Genomic DNA, 25,947 nt, shown 5'->3' with positions numbered 1-25,947 from the left:
CCCGAAATGCAAAACTAGGCACACGCAATGGCCTATAGCTATACAAAGCATGCGTTATTTGAACATGAAATGTAAAGACAGACCAAGCATATTTACAGTTTTAAGAAAGGCCAAACAGCGAACAAAAATAGGGCTAAACCGATATGCAAAAATGGCCCTAAATGTGAGATAAAAAAGCAAGTCACAGTTTCTGGCCCCAAACAGAAGAGGGTCCTTCAACAATGTTGAAGAGGGACCCAAAACATGGCATTTTACAGTTTATGATCAAACCCAAAACAGTGCACATGCAAGCCTAAAATACTATGCAAAATAAGGCCTAAAAAGAGGTTTAAACAAAAAGAGCAAGAAGGGAACCTCAAACAGCAAAAGACCCTTCATAAAACATGAATAGGAGGTCAAAATAAGACTATTTACAGTTCATACCTGAGCCCAAAAATATAAGCACAAAGGGCTAACAAAACATGCAAATATGAGGCCAAAAGAGGGATATAAAGGCAAGTGGCAAATGGAAGCCTCAAACAGTGATGAGCCCTTCAACAATGTTGAAGAAGGGCTCAAAATAAGCCACTTTACAGTTTGTCTCGGAGCCCAGAAATGCTTAAAAACAGGGCTAACATACCATGCAAGAATAGGCCCTAAAAGAGAGGTAAAGAACAAAGTGGGAGAATAAGACTTCAAACAGCAAAAAGTTCTTATTCAAACATGAAGATCACCTCAAAATATGATCTTTTTCAGTTTGGATCAAAGTCCAAAAATACTTGCAAGTAAAGCTAAACAATCATGCAAAAAAGTACAAGTTTAAGGGAAATAGGGACTCACCCTTGAAGAACAGCTTTCCAGCAGGTTTTAGTCAGAAAATCTGAGCTTTCAACCTCTTCAAATATCCTCCAAAGTACTAAAATGAGTAATGGAGGTGATAGGCTAGGGGTTGTAGTGTAAAAATGGTCCAAGAACAAAGGGTTTTGGAGCTTGGAAGAGAGAGAGAGATTTAATGTGAGAGTTCAAAATCAAAATTTTCTAACCCCCCAACACAGCTGGGAGCTGCTGGTTTTATAAGCAAAAGAGGTGGAAAAGAGGGGGGAAAATGGGGGGGAAATTGAAATTCAAATTTCCCCCAAAAAAGGCCAAAAAGTGGGATATAAAGGCAAGTGGTAGCTGTTGGACCCAAATGGCCGAGAGCCCTTCAACAAAGTTGAAGAGGGGTTAAAAAAAAGACACTTTTTAGTTTATGACAAGCCACGAAAATAAATACAAGTAGGCCTAAACTATCATGCAAGAAAAGGCCTAAAAGAGGGGTAAAGAAGCAAGTGGCAGTAGGAGATCTCAAACAGCAAAAGGTCCTTAATCAAACATAAAAAGGACCTCAAAATATGACTATCTCAAGTTTGGGTCGGAGCCCAAAAATGCAGAATGAAGGTTCGGGAGCCAAAACACGTAGTTCGGGACCCCGAAAGTGGGCTGTTAGGCACCGGAAGTGGGGTCCGACCACGAATTTGGTCTCTCGAACCGCAGTGTCCCTCAAAAGGGAGTAAATAAGATGCATGCCAAAAACTGGAGCAAACAGAGGTGGTTAAGCGGTCCCGAACCGAGGCACACGGCCAACGGCTCCGAAAAACCAGAAACCGGACTCCAAACGGGCAAAACGGCCTACGACCACGAAACGTAGCCTACGGCCAGTGAGAGATGATCTACAAGATCTCTCCCTCTCTTCGGGAAGAGAAAATAGAGAAAACAGAGCCTGGTTCACAAACCGAGGCAAAGCACAAAAGAGTCCGGAAGTCCGGAGGCAAGGCTCGCAGTCGAGACTCTGAAACTTCTGAACAAGCACAATATGTAATATCACCAAGCGCTCAACTGGTGACGTCTGAGTCTCAAGGTTGGTCAAAAATGGGGCGTCTACACCGAGCAGACGAATAGCCGATATACAGCTCCACCTCCTCCAGTGCCGCAAGTGCCTCCACAGCAAGCTTTGTATGGAAACGACACGATAACCCTGATCAGAGAGTTCAAGAAAATGAAACCGCCGAGATTCCAAGGAGGTATAGAACCAATGAAAGCCGAGGCATGGGTTTTAGAAATGGAGAAGTTGTTTGAAATCTTTCCCAATACAGACGCCCAGAAGGTATCTCTGGCAGCATTCACATTAGACGACGACGCTCGTAGGTGGTGGATGATGGTCCGAGAAAGTAATCCGGGTTTGACTTGGGCCAGATTTTTGGAGTTGTTCTACGACAAACATTTCCTCCTTAGCGTCCGAGATCGAAAAACCACGGAGTTTCAGAATCTGATACAAAGGAACAAGACAGTGGCAGAATACAATCATGCCTTTACTGAATTGGCGAGGTATGCGCCTCACATGATTGATAACGAATACCGGAAGGCGAGGAAGTTCGAAAGTGGGTTGCGTGGACCGATACAAGATCGGGTCAACATGCTCAATATGCCGACATACGCCGTAGTACTAGACAAGGCCACCCTGGCTGAAGCTAACTTGAACCGATACCAGGGTTCAGGTGAGAGTCAGAGGAAGAGACAGAATTATGATAATCGCCGAGTTCCGTTCAATGCCAGGAAGAAGATGAATATGGACAGTTCCAGCAACTCAAATCAGGAAGGTAATGCTAAGCCGACGTGCGGGAGTTGTGGAAAGCTACATTTTGGGGTCTATCGTTGGGCAACCGGGGCTTGCTATGAGTGTGGTGAGATAGGTCATCATGTAAAGGACTGCCCGAAAGCAAAGGCTGACGACGGAAAGAGGAATGGAAGCACCTCGGGCCCTGCACAGAAGAACAATATCGGGAGGATACAGGCGAGGCAGGGCAGAGTTTTTCCATTAGTACCAGGAGACGCCCAGAGTGCCGAGGCGGTAGTGTCAGGTACCCTTTCAATTTGTTCTCAAGATGCATACGTATTGATTGATTCGGGTTCTACGCATTCATTTGTGTCTGCTACATTCGCCGAGAAGTTGAATAGGAAATTAGAACCCCTTGATTATGTATTATCTGTGTCTACTCCATCTGGGAGAAATATGATCGTTGCATCCATTTATAGGGCGTGTATTGTTGTGATTGAGGGTGTAGAGTTGTTAGTTGATTTGATGCCATTAAGCATGACTCACTTCGATGTTATATTGGGAATGGATTGGTTAGTAGCAAATCATGCAACCATTGATTGTGCTACTAAGAGCGTCACATTGAAGACCCCAAGCCAAGCTGAGGTCATTTTCCAGGGTAAAGGAGTAGTACCCCCACCTTACTTAATCTCATCCATGAAAGCCTATAAGTTGATCCAAAAAGGGTGTCAGGGTTATTTGTGCAGTATACTAAGTGATTTGAATGGAAGTGTTGAGTTAGCCGACATACCTGTTGTTAAGGAATTCCCCGACGTCTTTCCAAATGAGTTGCCTGGCCACTTAGTCAATAGGGAAATAGAGTTTACTGTGGACATCATGTCGGGAACACAACCTATCTCCAAAACACCCTATAGGATGGCCCCAGCCGAACTTAGAGAACTGAAATTGCAATTGCAGGAATTGTTGGATAAAGGATTTATTAGGCCGAGCACTTTACCGTGGGGAGCACCCGTTCTATTTGTTAAGAAAAAGGATGGCACACTTCACCTTTGCATTGAGTACAGAGAACTTAATAAGGTGACCATTAAGAACAAGTACCCATTGCCTAGGATTGATGATTTGCTTGATCAACTACGAGGAGCACGAGTCTTTTCCAAGATTGACCTTAGATCGGGCTACCATCAGTTGAAGGTTAAAGCCGAGGACATTGAGAAGACTGTTTTTCGGACAAGATATGGCCACTACGAATTTTTGGTAATGCCCTTCGGAGTGACCAATGCCCCAGCAGCGTTCATGGACTTGATGAACAGAGTCTTTAAGCCGTATCTAGATGAGTTCGTATTTATTTTTATTGACGACATATTGATCTATTCCAAGAGTACGAGTGAGCACGAGAATCATCTGAGACTTGCCTTGCAAATCTTGAGAGATAAGAAATTGTACGCCAAGTTGAGTAAATGCGAGTTTTGGCTTTTCAACATTTTATTTTTAGGGCATGTGATTAATGAAGAGGGTATATCAGTTGACCCCAGTAAGATTGAAGCCATTGTGAATTGGCCGACGCCGACCAACATGTCTGAGGTTCGTAGTTTTCTGGGCTTGGCAGGTTATTACAGAAAGTTTGTAAAGGACTTCTCGAGGATTGCAATACCATTGACACAACTACCTAAGAAGGGAACAGCATATGAATGGACCAATGATAGGGAATCAGCCTTCCAGGAGTTGAAGACGAGGTTAGTTACAGCACCAGTTCTTGTACTTCCATCAGGTAATGAGGAATTTCAGATTTACAGTGATGCTTCACATAAGGGTTTGGGTTGCGTGTTAATGCAAGAAGGTAAAGTCATAGCATACGCATCTCGTCAGTTGAAGCCCAATGAAAAGAACTATCCTACCCATGATTTGGAGCTGGCTGCCGTGGTTTTTGCTTTGAAGATATGGCGTCATTACTTATATGGAACTTCTTGCCAAGTTTTCACAGACCACAAGAGTCTGAAGTACTTGTTCACTCAAAAAGAGTTAAATATGAGGCAGAGAAGATGGCTTGAGCTATTGAAGGACTATGACATGCAGATCAGTATCATCCAGGTAAGGCAAACTCCGTAGCCGACGCATTGAGCAGGAAGTTAGTTGGAAGTTTGGCGTGCCTGACAACGATTTCAGTGGAACCGACCATTATTGAGGAAGTGAAGACCAGACAGATGGAGGATAAATTCCTCAAGAAGGTAATTGATGAATTCGTCACCAAGCCGAGGCCAGGATACACCATTGAAAATCAAGTGCTTAAGTTTGAAGGAAGATTGTGCGTAGCCGACGTCCCAGAGTTGAAAAGGAAGATTTTGCAGGAGGCCCATAACTCCAAGTTTGCCATTCATCCAGGGAGCACCAAGATGTATCAAGGTGTAAAGCGGACTTTTTGGTGGCCAAACATGAAAAGAGAGATAGCCGAGTTTGTATTTCAGTGTCTGTGTTGTCAGCAAGTGAAGGCAGAACACCAGAGACCGGCAGGACTTCTTCAACCCTTGTCAATTCCTGAGTGGAAATGGGAATACATCTCCATGGATTTCGTGGTAGGTTTGCCGAGGACGCAAAAAGGTATGAACTCAATTTGGGTTATAGTTGATAGATTTACTAAGTCAACACACTTTTTGCCTGTCAAGACTACATTCAATGCCGATCGACTTGCTGAATTATATATGAATGAGATCGTTAGGCTTCATGGCGTGCCGATGTCCATTGTGTCAGACCGAGATTCGAAGTTCGTTTCTAGATTTTGGCAGAGTCTACAAGGAGCCTTGGGAACCGAATTGAGATTTAGCACAGCCTTTCACCCCCAGACCGACGGGCAAACGGAAAGAACGATTCAGACACTCGAAGATATGCTCAGGCTGTGTGTATTGGATTTCCAGGGAAATTGGGAATCGCATTTGCCATTAGTGGAGTTCGCATACAACAACAGTTACCAAGCCAGCATTGGCATGGCGCCGTATGAAGCCTTGTATGGAAGGGAGTGTAGATCGCCGATATGTTGGACTGAGGTAGGAGACAAAGCTCTAATTGGCCCCGAGTTGGTTCAAATGACAACTGAAAAGATTAAACTCATTCAGCAAAGGATTAAAACCGCACAGAGTCGACAGAAGAGTTATGCCAACCAGAGAAGGAGGGAGTTAGAATTTGAAATTGGGGATCATGTATTTTTGAAGGTCTCGCCGATGACAGGAGTTTCGAGATTTGGGAAGAAGGGTAAACTAGCACCCCGATATATTGGGCCATTTGAAATTCTTGACAGAGTTAACACCGTTGCTTACAGACTTGCTCTGCCGCCAGATTTGAGCCAAGTCCACAGCGTGTTCCATGTTTCGATGTTGAGGAAATATATCCGAGACCCACTGCATTTAATAGATTATTCCGGGGTTGTAGTTAATGAAGACCTAGGCTACGAGGAGAAGCCGATGAGAATTATTGACAGACAAATGAGACAGTTGAGAAACAAGTCGATACCGATGGTAAAAATCGAATGGGAGGAGTATTATGGCAAGGAGGCCACATGGGAAAAGGAAGAGGAAACGAAAATCCGTTATCCGGAGTTATTCGTAGAGCAAGGTAACTTGAGTTTGGGGACCAAACTTCTTTAAGGAGGGTAGACTGTAATAACCCACATTCATGTCTTAGTCATGTTCATGTGCACTTGTATAACCTTGTCTTGTTAAGTTTGCATTCATCAATCTTGTCTTGTTTTGCCTAAGTGTTATGTGCATGCTTTGTTCCTTCCTTGCCGTCTCAAGCCGGAGTCATGCTAAGCCTAGGTTATTCCAAGCCGAGGTCATCCTAAGCCTAGAACCACCTTGGAACCACTTTGGTTAACCTCTACCTTCGTCCTGGCATATTGGCCGAGATGTCATTATCTAGGCCGAGGTGTGCATCACCAAGGCCGAGATGTGTATCATCTAGGCCGAGATGTTATCCTTGAACCCAAGTGATCTTATTCCTAGATTGGTATGACCTAGACCAAGGTGTGGCACATCTAGGCCAAGGTGTGGCATAGCTAGGTCAAGTGTTGTCCTTCCTAGCCGAGATCATTGTCACCCTACTTGCCGACGCCTTGTTCTTAGCCGATGTCATTGCCTCGCCAGAGAGCCCATACCGCTTTACTTGTTGAACACCCTTTCATCATGATTTTGTCTGGTCTGTTAGCCACCTTTTGAGGGAAAACCTAACCAGTCGCCGCCACGTGTCCCAGCAGAGGGTTAAGCCCAGAACCGAGTGAGAGAACCTATCATTTGGTATCATATCCATGCATTTTAGAGAGAGAAGCTCTAGGAGGAAGAAGAAGTTTTAGAGTGAGAAAGTAAATCTTCGAGCTTGATTCCAAGAGATCGAACCATTAGATTCGTGTATTGAGGTTAGATCCTTGGCTTACTCTTGTTGTTCTTTGTGTTTATCTAGCTACATTGCATGATCGAACCTGTTCTGCACGACATGCATTGATTTGAAGCTGGTTTTTAGAAAGAGAAAATAGTGTTCACGTGTTCTTGAAGAAAAAGTCTTGTTTTGATCCGAAAATTTGCATTGAGAATCATGTTTTTGTGTTTGTTTCCGCAATAACTTCAAGTATGGGTACCCAAGTCCATGTTTTCGAACTCGTAGCATGACAATCCCAGATTTTGTGATAACAGGTTGTGATTGAGCATTCATGTTTTTCATGTTCTTCATGCTCATGTTCTTCATGTTCATCAGCAGAGGGAAACCCAGATCTTCCCCGACTTCTTTTCCTTGAATGTGGCCCTCGGGAACACACCTCGGCGAGGAGGTGTGGATCCTCGGCCTAGACCTGGTTGGTGCCCAGCATGTTTTTCCGAGATCATTTGTATACATATGAAGCTTGTTTAAAAGTGCATTCAATAGGCTTTGCCATGTGTTTGTAGGACTTGGACTTGTCTCGACCCCGACGTTTGAAGAACTATGTGAGTGGTATTTTTAGTGAAGTTATGTTATACGTTTTGATAAGCTTTGCTTTGCTTTGTTTTTGAAAAGTATTTGATTTAGCATGAATGATTATCCTTATTTGTATATCAAGCACTATCTTGTTTTGATGACATTTCTTGAAAGTCCTTAGTGCCAGGGGACTATAATGCAACTGCACTCTTGTCTTGAAAGTCCTTAGTGCCAGGGGACTATAATGCAACTGCACTCTTGCCTTGAAAGTCCTTAGTGCCAGGGGACTATAATGCAACTGCACCCTTGTCTTGGAATGTCATCACCCCACGTATAATGTAGATGTTATTAACATCCAAGGAACTTGAAAGATCGGCAAACGAACTTGATTTCCCCTTGATTGTAAAGTTATGCTATGTATTGCTTTGGAAGAGATCTTGAATATCAATCATGCAAAACCTTTATTTCTAATATCATTCACTGAGTATCCAAGCTCACCCTCTCTATATATATGTAGGTGACGAGCTAGAAGGCAATGAGGCCTAGATATGTTGTCGATATGTTTTTTGGGTGCATTGCCGACGTGTTTTGGATTCGCATTTTGTAATATCTTGAAGATCATGCTTCTTAGCTTATATTTCATGTGTATTTGTATATGTCGGCTTGAGAAGCCTTTTGGTCAAGATGTATTTTGTATCTCATTTCCTTATTGTATCTAAGTTGTAAGACTTTGTAAAGATGTATGTCATTTCATTGGACTTATGCACGGCTCTCATGGACTACTTAGATTCAATATATATTGCTTCCGCACTTGTAAGCCCCATATTTTATACTTTGATTGTGTGTGATCCTTGTAAGTTGGCCTTCGGTAATCTCGGATTACTGGCCATCACGGCACCATTCTACTAGGGGCGATTTTGGGGTCGTGACACTAAGGGGACCGCGCACCAACACTGAGGCTCTCAATGACCGAGCAACCATCAAATGAGAGTTTTTTCCAAACCAACATAGTCGTGCTAAAACCAGCCGGCTACACATGGGGCGTCACCGCTTCTTGGTTGACACGTCGGTCGCATTAGTCGCGCTCTAGGAAGAATACGGTGTCCCCGCCGACGTACATCTCGAGCTCGATGCCGAGGACACAGCCCATTGGGGCAGACTAGACCAATGCCCTTTCATCGTGCTTTCCATTATCGAAGGCGGCCTCCGCTTCCCGGTCAATCCCCTCATGTGCGAGTTCTTGAGGCGCACCGGGCTAGCACCAACGCAAGTCTCAACCAACACTTATAGAATAATTAACGGAATAGCTGAGCTGAACAACCGGCTAGGAGTCAGCCTAGGTTTAGCCGAGATACTTCGCCAGTACACCCTCAGGCATACAGGGGATGGACTAAACTACTACCTCAAGATCAAACTGGGCAAGGAGAAGATAGTAACCGGCACCCCAGACAAAGATATGCACGACGACGAATTTTTCTGGGTGTCTGGAAACTATGAAACAATCGACGTGCCCGGCTGGTACATCAGCAAGAACTTTGGTTCGACATGTAAGCCGTACACGCTGCTCGGTCAAATTATTTTCCGTCACTATTCTGTACTAATGCCTTTTCTTTTTTTCCTCTTTGTAGCCATTGAAGCTTTGCAAGCCAACTACCATAATCCCAACAAATTAGCCATCAGAACCGTACTGCGATACCTTAACCGGGATTGCCATGAACTTCTCGGCTACGTACCGACCTATAGATACTCTGCTCCTCGCCGAAGTAAAGTAATAGACTTCCTCCGAGCGCTGTCTTCACCTCCTGATCCAACACTACCGGACGTGCCCCTAATCTGGCTGACAGAAGCAGAGGAGATGGCCAAACGAAGCCGCATTAAAAATCTCATCACTGCCACATCCACCGAGCTGCCAAGCATCCCTTCCCGCGCAGCTGCTGCCGGTCAATCAAGTGGGGTCGTGGTTGCGTCGGCGTCAACTGTCGCGGTACAGACAAGCAAGGAAAGCCGCCGCGCAGGGAAAAGGCCTCGCGTCACCGATTCCTCAGCCGAGCTCGTTGCGGAGTTGAATACCAAGCAACCAGTGGTCACAACTGAGCCAACACCTCCCTGGAAGCCTCAATTGAAGCACCGGGGAAAAGAGATCCCGGCCAGTGCTTCGGTCAAAAGGAGATAAAGAACACCTCCTCGCCTTCAACCTAACAAAAGCCCTGCTCCTGCCGAGCGATGTGACCGGCAGCGACCACGTGCCGGACACCCGGCTCGTGAAGTCCTCGGTCAAGTCTATGACCCGGGTAAGAATTTTGAAGGCTTTACTCAAATTTTTCCAAGTGTTTGCTCGGTTTCCTTTCTCTAATTAAACTCTCTTCTCGCAGGCCATCCAGAAACAACATCTGGTAATAAAGTGGATCTATAGACTCCGGCAGAAAGCGACCGACGCTGCCAGCCAGGTTGAGCATCTGCAGACCGAGCTGGGACGGTCAAAGGCCTCTTTAGAAATTGCCAACACAGACAACTCTAAATTTCTCGGCCAACTTGGAGCCGTTGAGAATGAAAGGGATGCTCTCCAGGCCGAGCTAGAAACGTTGAAACAATCAAGGAAGGATGAGGTGGATGCGGCCAACAACGAAGGTTTCAAGGAGGCCGAAGAAAGCCACACCAAGCAGGTCGAGGCCACCAAGGACATATTCTTCAAGTCCGGTTTGAAGGCTGCTTGCGAACAGCTCAGCCAAGGATTTGGAATCGACGTGTTTGCCTCTCCCCCCATTGCATTTCTGCCGACATACATGGTGCCATACGCCAACGATGTCTTCAGTGCATCGCAGGCTGAGGCCGATGAGGAAGACGGGGACGAAGCCGAGGAAAATGCCAGGGGAGAAAACCGCGCAAAGCAGGTCAGCCAGGTGGAGACCGGCATCCAAGAAACCATAACCACGGTCAACCTGGAGGCAACTGCAACTGAGGATGACTTCGCTGACCTTTCCTCCTTAGTTTAGTTTTCTTTTATTTCTTTTTTAAGAATGTACCGGGCTGCTTGCCATACCTTATGTAATTCAGGGTTGGTTTGGGATGTTCCAAAAAAGTGCACTTTTTGACTTATTGGCTTATATGGGTTGGGTTTGGGTTGGGTTTGATGTGATGTGTTAGAGAGGTGATGTGATTTAAATAAGATGATGTGACTTAAATAGGATAGTGACTTTTTGACTTTTTTTCTTTTTGTATTATTTAGTAGATGCCAAACTTGGCTTCAGTTTCACATCAATGAAAAGTTTTGATTTCGCTAACTATTGCACTGCTTGTTGGACTGTGTTTCATCAACTCAGCAGGAACCTTTAAACAAAACGTCAACTACTTTAGCCGGGGTAAATCACCTCGGCTAAATCTTTTGAAGATCTACAAATCACCGACCAATTTAGCCGATACAAAGCATCTCGGCTAAAGCCTGAGTAAATCAACTCATTTAACCGGAGTAAAACATCTCGGTTGAAACCACAGAGTTGAGAAAATCATCAAATCATTCAACCGGAGTAAAACATCTCGGTTGAAACCACAGAGTTGAGTAAATCGTCACCTCATTCAACCGGAGTAAAACATCTCAGTTGAAACCACGGAGTTGAGTAAATCATCAACTCATTCAACCGGAGTAAAACATCTCGGTTGAAACCAAAGAGTTGAGTAAATCATCAACCCATTCAATCGGAGTAAAACATCTCGGTTGAAACCACGGAGTTAAGTAAATTATCAACTCATTCAACCGGAGTAAAACATCTCGGTTGAAACCACGAAGTTAAGTAAATCATCAACTCATTCAACTAGAGTAAAACATCTCGGTTGAAACCACGGAGTTGAGTAAATCATCAACTCATTAAACCGGAGTAAAACATCTCGGTTGAAACCAAAGAGTTGAGTAAATCATCAACTCCTTCAATCGGAGTAAAACATCTTGGTTGAAACCAAAGAGTAGAGTAAATCATCAACTAATTCGACTGGAGTAAAAGATTTCGGTTGAGACCACAAAGTTGAGTAAGTCATCAACTCATTCAACCGAAGTAAAACTTCAGCGAAGATAAGTCATTTCTATTATATTGACAAAAATAGTATTACATTCAAAAGTACAGGGAGAGCAAGTCCTACACAAAAAATTACATAAGAACGTCAAATACTAAAAATAGTACAATTTGAGGTTGGCCGCATTCCATGGCCGGGGTATGCTTTTTCCTTCAAAACCTTCCAAGTGGTACGCCCCCTTGCCTGCCAGACCGGTTATCCTGTAAGGCCTTTCCCAGTTTGCCCCTAGCTTTCCTTCGCTCGACACCAGTGTGTTGCCCATCACCTTTCTTAAAACCCAATCCCCGACTTTGAACGATCTGGGGTGCACCATTTTGTTGTATTTTCTGGACAACTCTTGTTGGTATGCGGCCACGTGGATCAAAGCTTTTTCGCGGCGCTCATCAGCCAGGTCCAATTCCAAGGCGACTGCTTCAGAGTTCAACTCAGGCTCAAAATTTTCACTACAGATGGTGGGCATGCCGATTTCCAATGGGATGACTACCTCCATGCCGTATGCCAGGGCAAAAGGAGTTTCCCCGGTAGATCGCCTCGAGGTCGTCCGATATGCCCAAAGGACACTTGGGAGTTCCTCGGCCCATTTTCCTTTGGCTTTCTCTAGTCTTTTCTTCAACCCATCAAGAATGGTCTTGTTTGATGCCTCGGCTTGGCCATTGGACTGCGGGTAAGCCGGGGTGGAGTTGTAGAATTCGATTTTCAACTCCTCACAAAATCCTCTGAATAAGCGGGCGTCAAATTGGGTGCCATTATCGGAAATCAGAATCTTGGGGACGCCAAACCGTGTTACCACATTCTGCCAGACAAACCGTTTGACGTCTTTCTCCTTGATAGTCGCTAAGGGCTCAGCTTCAACCCATTTGGTGAAGTAGTCCGTAGCTGCAATGAAGAACTTCCGGTTGCCCGGCGCCGTTGGGAGTGGTCCCACTATGTCTAGCCCCCACATCGCAAAAGGCCAAGGGCTTGTGAGGGGAAGAAGTTCTCTGGCCAGCTAGTGAATTTGGTGGGCGAACTTCTGGCACTTCTCACATTTTCTAACATACTTTTGAGTGTCCGCTTGTATGCATGGCCACCAATATCCATGCGAGATAGCTCCGTAGGCCAAAGATCTTCCCCTAATGTGACTTCCACATATGCCTTCATGAATTTCATACAGGAAAGCTTCCACGCTGTTTGGGTGTACACACTTCAGGTAAGGACCGATGTATGACTTCTTGTATAAAGCGCCAGATGGAGAGAGCCAAAACCGCTCTGACTTCACCCGGACTTTACGTGCTTCCTTTTTATCGGCTGGAAGGGTCCGTTCTTTCAGGAAAAGGATAATAGGGTCCATCCAAGAAGGGCCAAGCTTGGTGCAGAGTACTTCTGTTTACTTGGGTTCCTCGATACTAGGCCTTGGAATAAACTCAATCAGGAGAGGGCTGGGAGATGTTATGTCGACCATGGAAGCGAGACCGGCTAATTCATCCGCTCGGCCATTATCTTCCCTACCAATTTGTTGGACCCTTATTGCTTGGAATCGCTTGATGTGTTCTCTTACGAGAGCTTGATACTTGGCCATTCTGTCGTCTTTGACTTTGTAGATCCCGGACACTTGGTTGACAACAAGTTGAGAGTCACTGTAAACCATCAGCTCAGATGCGCGCAACTGAAGCGTGCTCTTAAGCCCGGCCAATAGCGCCTCGTACTTAGCCTCGTTGTTTGACACAGGGAATCCGAGGGTGATAGAGTGCTCTATGGTCAGACCATTTGGCGAGATCAAAACTATGCCCAGCCCGACACCGTGATGATTTGAGGCTCCATCTACAAAACGTTTCCACATTTCACTGACGAACAGTTTCCAACACTCTGAGGGGTCCTGGGAGGCTTGAAGGTTGATTGGATCACGGGCACTCGGCTGTTCGATTTCAGGTTCGCTGTTGTTCAGTTCCATTTCATCCCTCCTCGACGATGCGGTACTGGACCCAACAGGTGGGTCTGTTATGCCCGAGTCCGTCACCACATTGCCGGGCTGCTCTACTATTCCGACAAGAGGTGCTATGGTCAAGCGCGCAAGCTCCGCGTTGCCACCATCACCCTGCTGTGCAATTTCCGTTGAGCCTTCATTCACTTCCTCGGCTACCGCACTAAGATCCACCGGGCATACTTGGTGAATTCCAAGCGAGAATTCAGCAACGAAATCGACCAATGTTTGTGCTTTTATGGCCCTTCGGGGTTGAAATTTGACGTCAAACTGACCCAATTCGACCGCCCACTTCAGGATTTGACCGGAGAAATCCGCCCGCTCGAACAGGGCTTTGAGAGGGAATTCGGTCAAAACAATGATTGTGTGAGCGTGAAAGTAGTGCGCCAATTTCCTGGAGGCCATCCTCAACGCCAAAACAAGTTTTTCCAGTGGCAAATACCTCGACTCGGCCAGTAACAAGGTTTTGCTCACGTAAAAGATAGGAAAATGCTGGATACCTTCTGACCGGACAAGCATCGCGCTAACTACATGCTGTGAAACTGCCAGATGAAGGTAGAGTTCTTCGCCAGGCTTGGGTGTTAGCAATAATGGAGTAGAAGACAAATAGGCCTTGAGCTCGGCCAAAGCTCTGTCACATTCCTCGTCCTATGAAAACTTGGATTTCAAGGCTCGAAAGAAAGGGCGGCAGTGATCTAATGACCGGCTTATGAATCGGTTAAACGCGGCAGCCATTCCGGCCAGATATTGCACGTCCTTCGCCGAGTTAGGCTGCTTTAATTCTTGTATGGCTTTGATTTGTGTGGGGTCTGCCTCGATGCCTCGGTTTGTGACTAGGAAACCCAAGAATTTCCCGGATCCCACGCCGAAGGCACACTTTGACGCATTCAGGCGTAGCTTGTGCTGTTTAAGAATACCGAACATCCCAACTAGGTCGGACAAGTGGTCTGCTTGATGCCTGCTTTTGACCACCATGTCATCAATATAAGCCTCCATCGTCCGGCCTAGCAGAGGAGCGAACATTTTGGTCACCATCCTTTGGAAAGTTGCCTTGGCGTTCTTCAAACCAAAAGACATGACTCGATAGCAGAAGAGTCCCCTTGGAGTGGTGAATGAGGTAATCTTGCGGTCGGGGCCGTGCATGGCAATCTGATGATAACCACGGTAGGCATCCAAAAAACTGAGCCTGTTATGCCCGGCCATTAGATCCACTAGTTGGTCTATTCTGGGCTGAGGAAAGCTGTCTTTAGGGCAAGCTCGGTTGACGGTCTTGTAATCAATGCAAACTCGCCACTTCCTATTCTTCTTGGGTACTACGATTGTGTTTGAAATCTACTGAGGGTAGTGCACTTCCTGAATAGCCCATGCTTCAAGCAAGTTCCTTACCTCCTCCGCGACTACCTCGACATGACGAAGAGCCGATCTTCTTGTTCTTTGAATGATGGGGCGTGCATCCGGGAAGACATTGAGTTGGTGGCAAATAAAGCTTGGGTCAACGCTGGGCATGTCGTACAGCGTCCAGGCGAGGACTTCGATATTCGACATCAAGAAATCTACCATCTTGGTCCTTTCTTAGGCGGTAAGGCTTGAGCTTAGCAAAAAGAATTTGTTTGGACTTTCGGTGCCGATCCACACTTCCACCAATTCTTCAACAGCCTTGTCCTCGGCCTTGGTGCCCACATCTTCAAGGACTCTCTGGTCTTCCGATCCTTTAATCATTTGGATGAAGCCTTTGGTAGCCCGGCTCCGTTTATTGCCATGAAGCATTGCTTCGACATGACTTGATCGCCCCAAATTTCCCACAGACGGCGCCAATTGTACGGGAAGGAAATATGCATCGCTGCCCGTACTCCTTTCGTCCAAGCTCCGTGTCTATCCGATCAACCTGAAAACACAACGGCGGTGAGCTACCTGGCGATGTGTTTCCGAAAAACCCCTCCGACGGTCAAATTAGCACACACTCAGGGAGAAAGAGAGAGAGAGAGAGAAGCTCAATGAATATAAGTCTATCTCACCAAATGATGTTCCATCCCAGCATGGGGGGGGCGCAGTCATGCTTATATACTTTCTGCACTTAACTCTGCACCCATTAGTCTCTTGACACGTGGAGCTGCTCTCCCATCTGTCAGCACAAATCCAGCGAACACCACATAACCAAACCGCCAGACAACATTAGTGGGAACTCGGCAGCCCAGCGGCATCACCTCGGCCTTTCACGACCGTGTTGTGTAACGAGTCCGAGTGCTCCACTCGCCGAGCTCCATAACAGCCGAGCTCGGTAGCATTCCGGCAAAGCCGAGTTCAAGACAGGTCGAACCGGTGAGTAGAAGGCCTTCCCCGCCGAGCTACACGTGCAAACCATGGAACCCAAGTTGGCAGGCGATCATCTCGGCCAAGTAAGCTTGGTCCAAATAGGGGACCTGGACCTCAAGCCTGGGCCTCGATCGAGCAAGACCAACTCCAGGAAAGCCCCAGTTAGCTTGGCCTAAACAGGGGGCCTGAGCCTCGACCGAGTAAAACCCACTCTGAACAGGCCCAAGTTAGCTCTGCCCAAACATGCTCGGCCCTATCCTGTCCGGCTTCTACCACAGCCCAAAGCCAGATTATAAATCTCCCTCTCACTATGTTTCTAGACTTTTTCTATCATTGGCATATGGTGTTCCTGGTACCAAATGTCACCGATGAGCTGAACCCTCAAGAAGATTAATGTCCTAAGATTTCTCTATCCTTCCTAACTTTTTGTTTCTTTGGTCTAAAGGAGGCGAGAAGATAAAATGAAGAATTTCTAATTTGAGCGTTCAGTTAAGGATCTTCAGAGTTTTGACTAAGAAATCTATCATTTTCTTGAATTTTGTTAAACAGCTCTTAATAGCACATTTGGTACTGAGAAACATAGTGAAGGAAATTAAATTCAGACATACAACTAAACGAGGTTAAAAGCTTTTTCGTGAGGTTAAAAAAAAAATAGGACTTTTTGCATTTCAAGTGTCCAAAGATGATGTTAGTTAAATTTTAAGGCACTTTAATTACACAGTTTCATTGGTGGTACTATATGTGATGAACTTTGCAAAGAAATTTCTTTCTTTAAAAGTAATTATTGTTGCTTTTTTTAGGTACAAAAAGATGGATACTTGTATCACTCCTCTCCCAAAGGTCGCGGACGTACATGATGTATCCGGACCGGAGGTGCTCTAGAGAAATGGCCTAAACGATTGAACATCGCTCCACCTAGGATTAGAAATGCAGTAGCTGTAAGAATGACTCTCAAGGCTTTTAATGAGGATAATCAGTTGTGGAAAAGAAGAGTTTCGTACTATGGGAGTGTTCTCAAACCTCTGTTTGCTGGACAATACAGAAATATAATGGACATGAATGCTGGCATCGGAGGTTTTGCTGCTGCACTTGTTAACTATCCTGTTTGGGTTATGAATGTGGTTCCTACTGATGCAAAAATCAATACACTCGGTATCATCTATGAGCGTGGACTAATTGGAACCTACATGAACCGGTAAGACTTAAAGAAAATTTTCTTTTATTTTCTACTGTGGTATGGAGAAATCTGATTGTTAGTCTTGCATTATTTACTTAATTGCAATTCTTGCAATCGTAATTTCGATTTACATAGGCCATTTCTTGTCTTGGGTTGCTGTGGGAGGAGTGGGGGCTGTGTTACAGACTTGAATATGTTTAGGGAGTGGACATTTTCTAAGCGTCAGATTTGATCTTTTTATGAAGTCCAAGGACACCAAAACAGTTTCATGTACTTTGAAATTTTTGTTATTTTCTTTATCTAGTTTGTTACTACCATATAGTTTTATAATTTTATTAATTGTTAAATTATTGCCAAGACTTTGGGATGTTTTAGAAAAGTCAGCTTTTTAGCTAAATATAAAAGGTGAAAAACCAAAAAAGTCAGAAAACCTGTTTGTCGTTAGCTAAAAAAGTAAAAAAGCACTCGAACTTTTTCACTCACAAAAAAAACCAAGAAGCTACTCAAATTCACAAATGCATGTGTTTTTAGATTCTACAAAAAAAAAAGTCAAAAAAGAGAAAAAGCCACTCAAAAAGCTAACCCCAAATGGCTTCATTCAAGAGTCTATTTGGAGTGATGTGAGATCTCCATTAAGTGGAGACAACTGACTAACAGAAGAAACTATCTGAAATTGATTTTATTTTTTTGCATCTATTCTAGCTTAGAGTATGGAAGTTATTCCTTCGTATTGTGCGTGGTTCTATTAAATTGTGAAGTATTACTAATTTCACTATGATATGCTCTTCTTACATTTTGTACATAACAAATCAACTGATTTATAGAGCTTTCTTGCTTGCAGGTGTGAGCCCTTCTCAACATACCCTCGAACTTATGATTTAATACATGCTAATGGTTTGTTTAGCATGTATATGGACAAGTATCTAAAGGGCAACTGCTCTTATAGACTTGTTTAACTATTACTTGGAGAGTTCTTGATTTCGTCTTTGCTTTATTTGGTATTTGAAATCACTAATTCCAATAAGTAGATGAAATCGTCAACTGCCAGTGCAGATTTGTTGAGGGCCCTAGATACTATTTTTATTCCAATTCTTCTTAGCATGCGTTGGGGTGACCATTAGTTCAATGGTTAAAGCTTGACTTAATAACCTTGAGGTTATGGGTTCAACCCTTGGGACCGTCACTTTGTGCATTATACCAAAGGTTAGATGGGTACTCAATCTTTATTATGCCAAAGGTTAGATGGGTACTCAATCTTTTTCCTCCCAAACGCATATTAATGTGTACTAATTGAGTCTTATTTTTTTTTTTTTTTAGCGTGTGTTAGGAAAAGCTAAGAGTCACCAAAATTCTTTGAGAAAAGTGACTGAACTCATTTAAATGCTATAAATAGCTCAGTAGATTAAATCTTTAATTTTTTTTTTGGATAAATAAATCTTTTATGTTAATTTTGCCAGTATATTTTTCTTCTTATTAAGGATTGAGCAGCCAATTATATATAGAACTGCCGAAGATGATTTTCATACAAATCTTACAGCTTTGAAAAGAATGTAGCAACATTTTCGGGCCTGTTTAGTTGTGTTTTCATTTTCTTGATTTTTGTTTTCGTTTCTCATGTCTTCAAAAACGAAACAATAAAATGTTTGAGCCTCCGTTTGGGAAATGGGTTGACTTTTTGGCTTTTTGGCTTTTTTGGCTATTTTAGCCTAGGCTAAAAAGTTTGGTTTGGGAAGGGCTTTTTGACTTTTTTGGCTTTTTTTGTGAGAGAAGAATGTAATGATTATGGATTGGATGTGATATTTTATTTTTTGTGGCTAAAATAGCTTATTTTGTCTTTTGTGGTTAAAATAGTCAAAAAAGCCCCGTTTAGCTCTTGCCAAACGGAACCTGAATACGCTTATCATTTTTATATTGTTTCACTTTGTGCAAAAATAATTTTCCAAAATTTGAAAACAAGTTTTTGGATGTTTCCTGGAACTGGGGTGTTTTTGAAAAAAATTGTGGAGAACAGTTCACCAAACAATTTTTTTTTTTTTTTTTTTTTCTCTGAAAAATGAAAACACATGAACGCCAGAAGATGAAAAGTTTGAATGCAGATTCCCCCCCCCCCCCTCCCCTCTCCTCTTTAATGTCTTTTATATTGGCCAATAATATTAGTTTCTGCTATTTCATTCTTTTCTTATTAGTAAAATCTACCCCCATTGAGCTTGTTAGTCGAATTTATTCAATATCTGTACTATGACACAAAAGTAATATTACGAATTGACAGTTACCTTATGTCTCTGCAGGTGTGACATTCTTGACATTCTCTTTGAGATGTATCGAATTCTCCGCCCCCATGGGGCCGTTGTAATAAGAGATCACATTGATATGATTGGTAAAGTAATAGGCATCACAGATCGGATGAGATGGAAGGGCAAAATTTCACACAGTGAACATGGACCTTTCCATCCAGAGAAGATATTTTTATTGACCACTCACAATAGCCCCAAGTTCTCCTATTATGTTACAAGTAAAATGTGTTAATTTGTTGTGCAATTATGTGAACTCAGCATTTTCTATAGGGAATCGCCTCAAAGATCAGAGATAGTCATGCTCATGCGTTGATCTCTCCCATATAGCAATTTTTCTTAGCCTGTGTTTGGTTAGGGGATTTAGAAATGGAAAGGGAAAGGGAAAATGTGTGTGAAATTAGGTGATGTTAGAACAATTTTCTGTGTAAATAAAATAAACTGAAATTAAATCAAACAAAATAAAATAAATCTTACAGAATTTATTTCGTTGAACCGAATAAATAATTCAAGACCAAGTCGAGTGTATGACACTCTGTCCTTAAGACAGATTCGCCCCGTTACGGTGCTTACGGTTGAGTGGCGTCTATCTCCCAGGATACAATGATCTTCACAAATTTATAGAAGCACTTCAAATAAATTTGTTCGGCAAACCAAACCTGTGTTCTAACTCTCTGAATATTTATCCTAAAACTAGAATGAAGAAAAATGCACTAAGAAAAATCTAGACAGCAAAAGAAAGATTGAAAACTGAATTTTTTCGGATGGAAAATTGGATTACCAAGACTCAATCTTCCGGGGATTTCCAATGCTGGATATATGGCTGTATATATAGGAAAAAATCTCTGCCCCGAACAGGTCCCAAAAAATGAATAAACAGATGCAACTGTTGATTCAAATAAATCTGACCGTTGGTGCAAGAGCACAATATTCAACCAATCAAAAGTGAACCGTTGGTGGACCAAAACAAACCTGTTGCCACTTTATTTATTTAATCTATTTCAAATATATATATATATATATAACTAATGAAATAGTTAAATAAATAAATAAATAAAGAGGTACAAACTTTAGGAAAATTTTTTAGGAACCTAAAATTTGAATTTAGAATTAAATTAAATTCTCACAATTACAAATTTTAGGAAACCACTTTAGGAACCCAAAATTTGATTTTTAGAATTAAATTAAATTAAATTCCCACAATAATTTTTTATTGAAAAAATTCAAATGAATTTTATCTAAAAAATTAATGTTAGACCCGAAAACGACGTCAACTTCTCATTCACTCATAAATGGTTTTGACGTTCCGTCTTCACCGTGTGACTTGCCACGCGGCAAGGAACACTTCACCTCTTCGGACCCACTCAAAATTTGGCTAAAAAATATGCCTATATTAAACCATTTTTCCAACAATCCCCCACATGAATGGAATTTGACGGAGAGAAAATGCAACAACATGATCTATTACAGAGAGTACAGAAATTGAAAATATTCTGCAAAGGATATGTAGCTTTTGGTTTTGAACCTTCCCTTGTGAGACACTATCGGATTTACTAGCTAACCAGTGAACATGATGTCTTGAACTGTTCAGCCGTTTGTGTAAACCAAGACAATAGAACCCACATAGTATATCTCCAGACACAGTTTAGTTCTCACTATTGTGTTCATTTTGGCCCTGAACAGCCTGGTTTTTCATGAGTGCTCTAAAGACTTGTAGCCCTTCACAAATTTTATAAAACCGGCCCAGTTCACACTCACATAGGTGATGCTTATGAAGAGTATCATGCCATACTCCACTAGGTTTACCTAGATATAAGAATCATTAAAATTTTACTTAACCTCAAACGCTGCAGACATCACTACTTTCATCAAAGAAATGGGTAGGAGTTAGACTCTCCAGTGATTCTTTTGAGTCATTCACAACTCGGTTGTCCCTTTGAACCTAGATCTTGGGATCTCCAGTCAACTAGGTCGGGTTGCCGTTGTGGTAACTCTTATTTAATAGGGTTAAGTCCCATTCCCCTCGATGAATTCTCAACTAACTCTCTATCTAACCCTTTGGTTAGTAGATCCGCTATGTTGTCTTTAGACTTAACATATTCTATGGACATAATTTCATTAGAGAGTTGTTGTCTTACGGTATTATGTCGACGACGAATGTGTCGAGACTTACCGTTATACATATGACTCTATGCTCTACCAATTGCTGATTGACTATCACAATGTATGCATATAGCAGGCACCGGTTTTGGCCATATTGGAATATCTTCAAGGAAGTGGCGAAGCCATTCTGTCTCTTCCCCTGCTTTGTCTAAAACTATGAATTCAGATTCCATAGTAGATCTAGCAATACAAGTCTGTTTGGAAGATTTCCAAGATACAGTCGCCCCACCAAGAGTAAAGACATACCCACTGGTGGTCTTCGAGTCTCTACTATCCGATATCCAATTTGCATCACAGTATCCTTCAAGTACTGCTAGATATCTAGTATAGTTAAGCCCAATATTATGAGTAAATCGGAGATATCTAAGAACCCTTATAATTGCTTTCCAGTGTTCTATTCTCGGATTACTCGTATATCTACTTGATTTACTTACTGCATAAGCTATATCTGGGCGAGTGCAGTTCATCAAGTACATTAAGCTTCCAATAATTTGGACATACTCTAATTGAGAAATACTTTCCTGTACATTCTTAGAAAGATACAAATTAACATCTGCAGGAGTTCTAGCAAGATGATCATCATCTTTGCTGAATTTGTCAAGTATTTTCTCAATGTAATGAGATTGTGACAAAGCATAACCTTCTGATGTTTTGATAATTTTCATACCAAGAATTACATCAGCAATGCCCATGTCCTTCATGTCAAAATGTTTATTCAACATTTTCTTGGCAGTTTTAATCATGTCATTATTACTACCTGTGATGAGCATATCATCTACATAAAGACATACAATGACATAACCTTTGTCTGTGTTTTTAATGTAAACACATTTGTCACACTCATTAATTTTGAATCCATTTGACATCATTGCCTTGTCAAATTTCTCATGCCATTGCTTTGGCGCTTGTTTTAAACCATATAATGATTTAACCAATTTACACACTTTCTTTTCTTTTCCTGGAACAGAAAACCCTTCTGGTTGTTCCATGTAAATTTCTTCATTTAACTCACCATTTAAGAAAGCAGTTTTAACATCCATTTGATGAATTTCTAGATAGTATAGAGATGCAATGGCAATTAGCATTCTAATGGATGTTATTCTAGTAACCGGTGAGTATGTGTCAAAGTAATCTAGACCTTTTTTCTATCTAAAACCTTTGACTACAAGTCTTGCCTTGTATTTGTCTATTGATCTATCCACTTTCAATTTTCTTTTGAAAATCCACTTGTACCCAAGAGGTTTACAACCTGGTAGCAAATCCACCGATTTCCAAGTGTGATTTTGCAAGATGGATTCAACTTCACTGTTGACAGCTTCTTTCCATAAAGGATTCAGGATTGGACATAGCCTCTTTAAAAGTTAAAGGCTCATTTTCTAACAAAAATGTTAGAAAATCTGGACCAAAAGATTTTGAGGTTCTAGCACGTTTACTACGCCTAGGTTCTTCCTCCTCATTTTGGTCTAACTCTTGTTCTTGATCATGTTCTTGATCCTGACTAGTAATGGCATCATGAGATCTTTTATTGTTACTAGTTTCTTGTCCAATCCTATTCGGAAATACATGTTCAAAGAATGATGTATTCCGAGACTCAATAATAGTATTTACATGCATTTCGGAATGTTCTGATTTATGAATCAAAAACCGATATGCACTACTATTGTTGGCATAACCAATGAAAATGCAATCAATGGTCTTAGGACCTATCTTAGTCTTTTTAGGATTAGGAATAGCCACTTTAGCCAAACACCCCTACACTTTTAAGTATTCGTAGGATGGTACTCTTCCATGCCACAATTCATAAGGTGTTTGATTCACTTTCTTTCGGGGTACTTTATTAAGTATATAATTAGCAGAAAGTATTGCTTCCCCCCACAAGTTCTGAGGTAATTCAAAACTAATTAACATGGCATTCATCATTTCTTTTAAAGTCCTATTTTTCCTTTCAGCGATTCCATTTTGCTGAGGTGAGTAAGGAGCGGTGGTTTGATGAATTATTCCATGTTCTTTACAAAACTCACCAAAAGGTGATTCATATTCACCACCTCTATCACTTCTAAGTTTCTTGATTTTCTTACTAAGTTGATTTTCAACTTCATTCTTATATTGAATGAAAGTTTCCAAAGCTTCATCCTTGGTTCGAATTAAATAAACATATCTATATCTAGTATAGTCATCTATAAAAGTGATAAAATACTTTTTCCCACCTCTAGTTTGAATTGATTTAAAATCACAAATATCACTATAAATTAATTCAAGTGGTTCCGTACTTCTTTCAATTGAATGAAAAGGAGTTTTAGATAATTTTGCCTCAATGCAAATTTCACATTTATGATTTGAATCAATGTTAAATTTAGATAAACATTCCATATTAATTAATCTACGCAAAGATCCATAATTAACATGTCCTAGTCTACCATGCCATAAATTTGAAGACTCAAGCAAGTAAGAAGAAGATGTAGTATTATTAATAACTGAGGGTACAACGGTCAATACATTTAACTTGAAAAGGCCATCAGACATGTAACCTTTTCCTACATACATCCCATTCTTAGTAAGTACAAACTTATCACTCTCAAATACTAGCCTAAACCCATTCTTACTCAACAAAGATCCAGAAACAAGATTCTTGCGAATGTCCGGTACATGCAGCACATTGTTGTGAGTGAGTTCCTTTCCAGATGTCATCTTGAGCACAATCTTTCCTTGTCCTTCAACTTTGGAAGTTGAGGAGTTGCCCATAAAAAGTTGTTCACCATTGTTCACTGAAGAATAAGATGTGAACATCTTTTTGTCGGCACAAATATGGCGAGTAGCACCAGTGTCCACCCACCATTCTTTAGGATTTTCGACAAGATTTGCCTCGGAAACAACTGCAGAAAGATTGATGTCTTCGACACCATTGGAAATATTGTCCACTTCGATCATATGGGCTTGAGCAGGCTTCTTACTTGTTCTTCTTTTGCTTTTGCCTTTGCTACAGCAATCTTTGGCCCGATGTCCCTCTTTGTCACAAATGTAACATTTGCCATTAAACTTGTACTTTTTATTATCCCCCCCTTTAGAGCCTTGTGATGAATTTTCTCTAGAAGACTTTCGTTTCTTGGTTTTTGAAGCATGTTCCACCACATTTGCCTTAGACTCCATAGGATGCTTACCAGCCCGCTTTTCAGAATTGCGGTTGTCTTCCTCAATTCTCAAACGCACAATTAATTCATCCATAGATATTTCTTTGTGCTTGTGCTTGAGGTAGTTCTTGAACTCCTTCCAGCCTTTTGGTAATTTTTCAATTAAGGCTGCAACTTGGAAGGATTCACTGAGAGACATGTCTTCTGCGTGAATGTCATGCAGAATGAGTTGGAAATCTTGAGCTTGGCTGATCACAGTTTTTGGATCAACCATTACAAAATCCAAGAATCTGCCAACCACAAATTTCTTTGAGCCGGCATCTTCCGTTTTGTACTTTTTCTCCAACGATTCCCAAAGTTCCTTTGCTGTCTTGATTGGACTGTAGACGTTGTATAATGTGTTGTCAAGTCCGTTCAAGACGTAATTCCGGCAAAGGAAATCGGCATGTTTCCAAGCATCAACCGCAACAACCACTTGCCGGTCGGTTTCATCCTCTTTCAGGATAGGAGCATCTTCACGAAGAAAATGAGTCAGGTTCAGAGTTGTAAGATAGAACAACATTTTCTATTGCCATCTTTTAAAGTCAGTTCCTGAGAACTTCTCTGGCTTCTCTCCATGATTTATTGGTACTGCCATCACAGGAGAGGGGGTTGGTGCAATCGCAGCCACCACTGTAGTACTTGTTTCGGTATTTGTTTCAGTAGCCATCAATTCTAATTTATAAAACAAAATTATAATTAGAATTTATACTACATAGAAAATCACACCAAATTCACAGAATTAAATTCTGTAAAAATAAAAGAAACAAGAATGTAACTTTTATTTTCCAATTAATTTGAAAATAAAATAAAATTTTATTTAAACAAATTAATTCCACACAGAAAATTAAATTCTGTAAAATAAAAAAAATAAAAAAACTATAACTTTTATTTTTCAATTAATTTGGAAATAAAATAAAATTTTATTTAACCAAAATAATTTCACACAGAAAATTAAATTCTGTAAAATAAAAGAAATAAGAATATAACTTTTATTTTTCAATTAATTTGGAAATAAAATAAAATTTTATTTAACCAAATTAATTCCACACAGAAAATTAATTTCTGTAGCACTTCAATAATTAAAATACTAAAATAGAATTTTAAGTAATGAAAACTCAGAAAATAATTTCTAAAACCCAAAATTAATTTCTGAAAAAATTCCACAAAAATATATTCTGAATTGTTAATGACACCAGTATCGTACTACTAGTTGTTGTCAAAGAAAAGAGACAGTATATTACTACTCTCTTTCAAATAGTATATAATCACTATTTGTTTTTCCAACCAGAATATTATTTTGT

General features: G+C 41.6%; 1 protein-coding gene across 1 annotated transcript; it reads right to left on the bottom strand.

The window, feature by feature from the left end:
• Positions 1-12,938: 12,938 nt before the first annotated feature.
• On the bottom strand, positions 12,939-14,051 carry LOC145793691 (uncharacterized). Its single transcript, XM_082876556.1, has one exon. It carries the CDS (start codon positions 14,049-14,051, stop codon positions 12,939-12,941), a length of 1,113 nt encoding a protein of 370 aa, XP_082732682.1.
• Between the last annotated feature and the right edge of the window lie 11,896 nt (positions 14,052-25,947).

The sequence above is a fragment of the Camellia sinensis genome, chromosome 6 (assembly GCF_055761805.1).
Source record: "Camellia sinensis isolate YWXY chromosome 6, ASM5576180v1, whole genome shotgun sequence".
Lineage (NCBI taxonomy): Eukaryota > Viridiplantae > Streptophyta > Magnoliopsida > Ericales > Theaceae > Camellia > Camellia sinensis.
The sequence above is the reverse complement of the archived record's forward strand: the minus strand, read 5'-3'. Positions and strand labels throughout refer to the sequence as shown.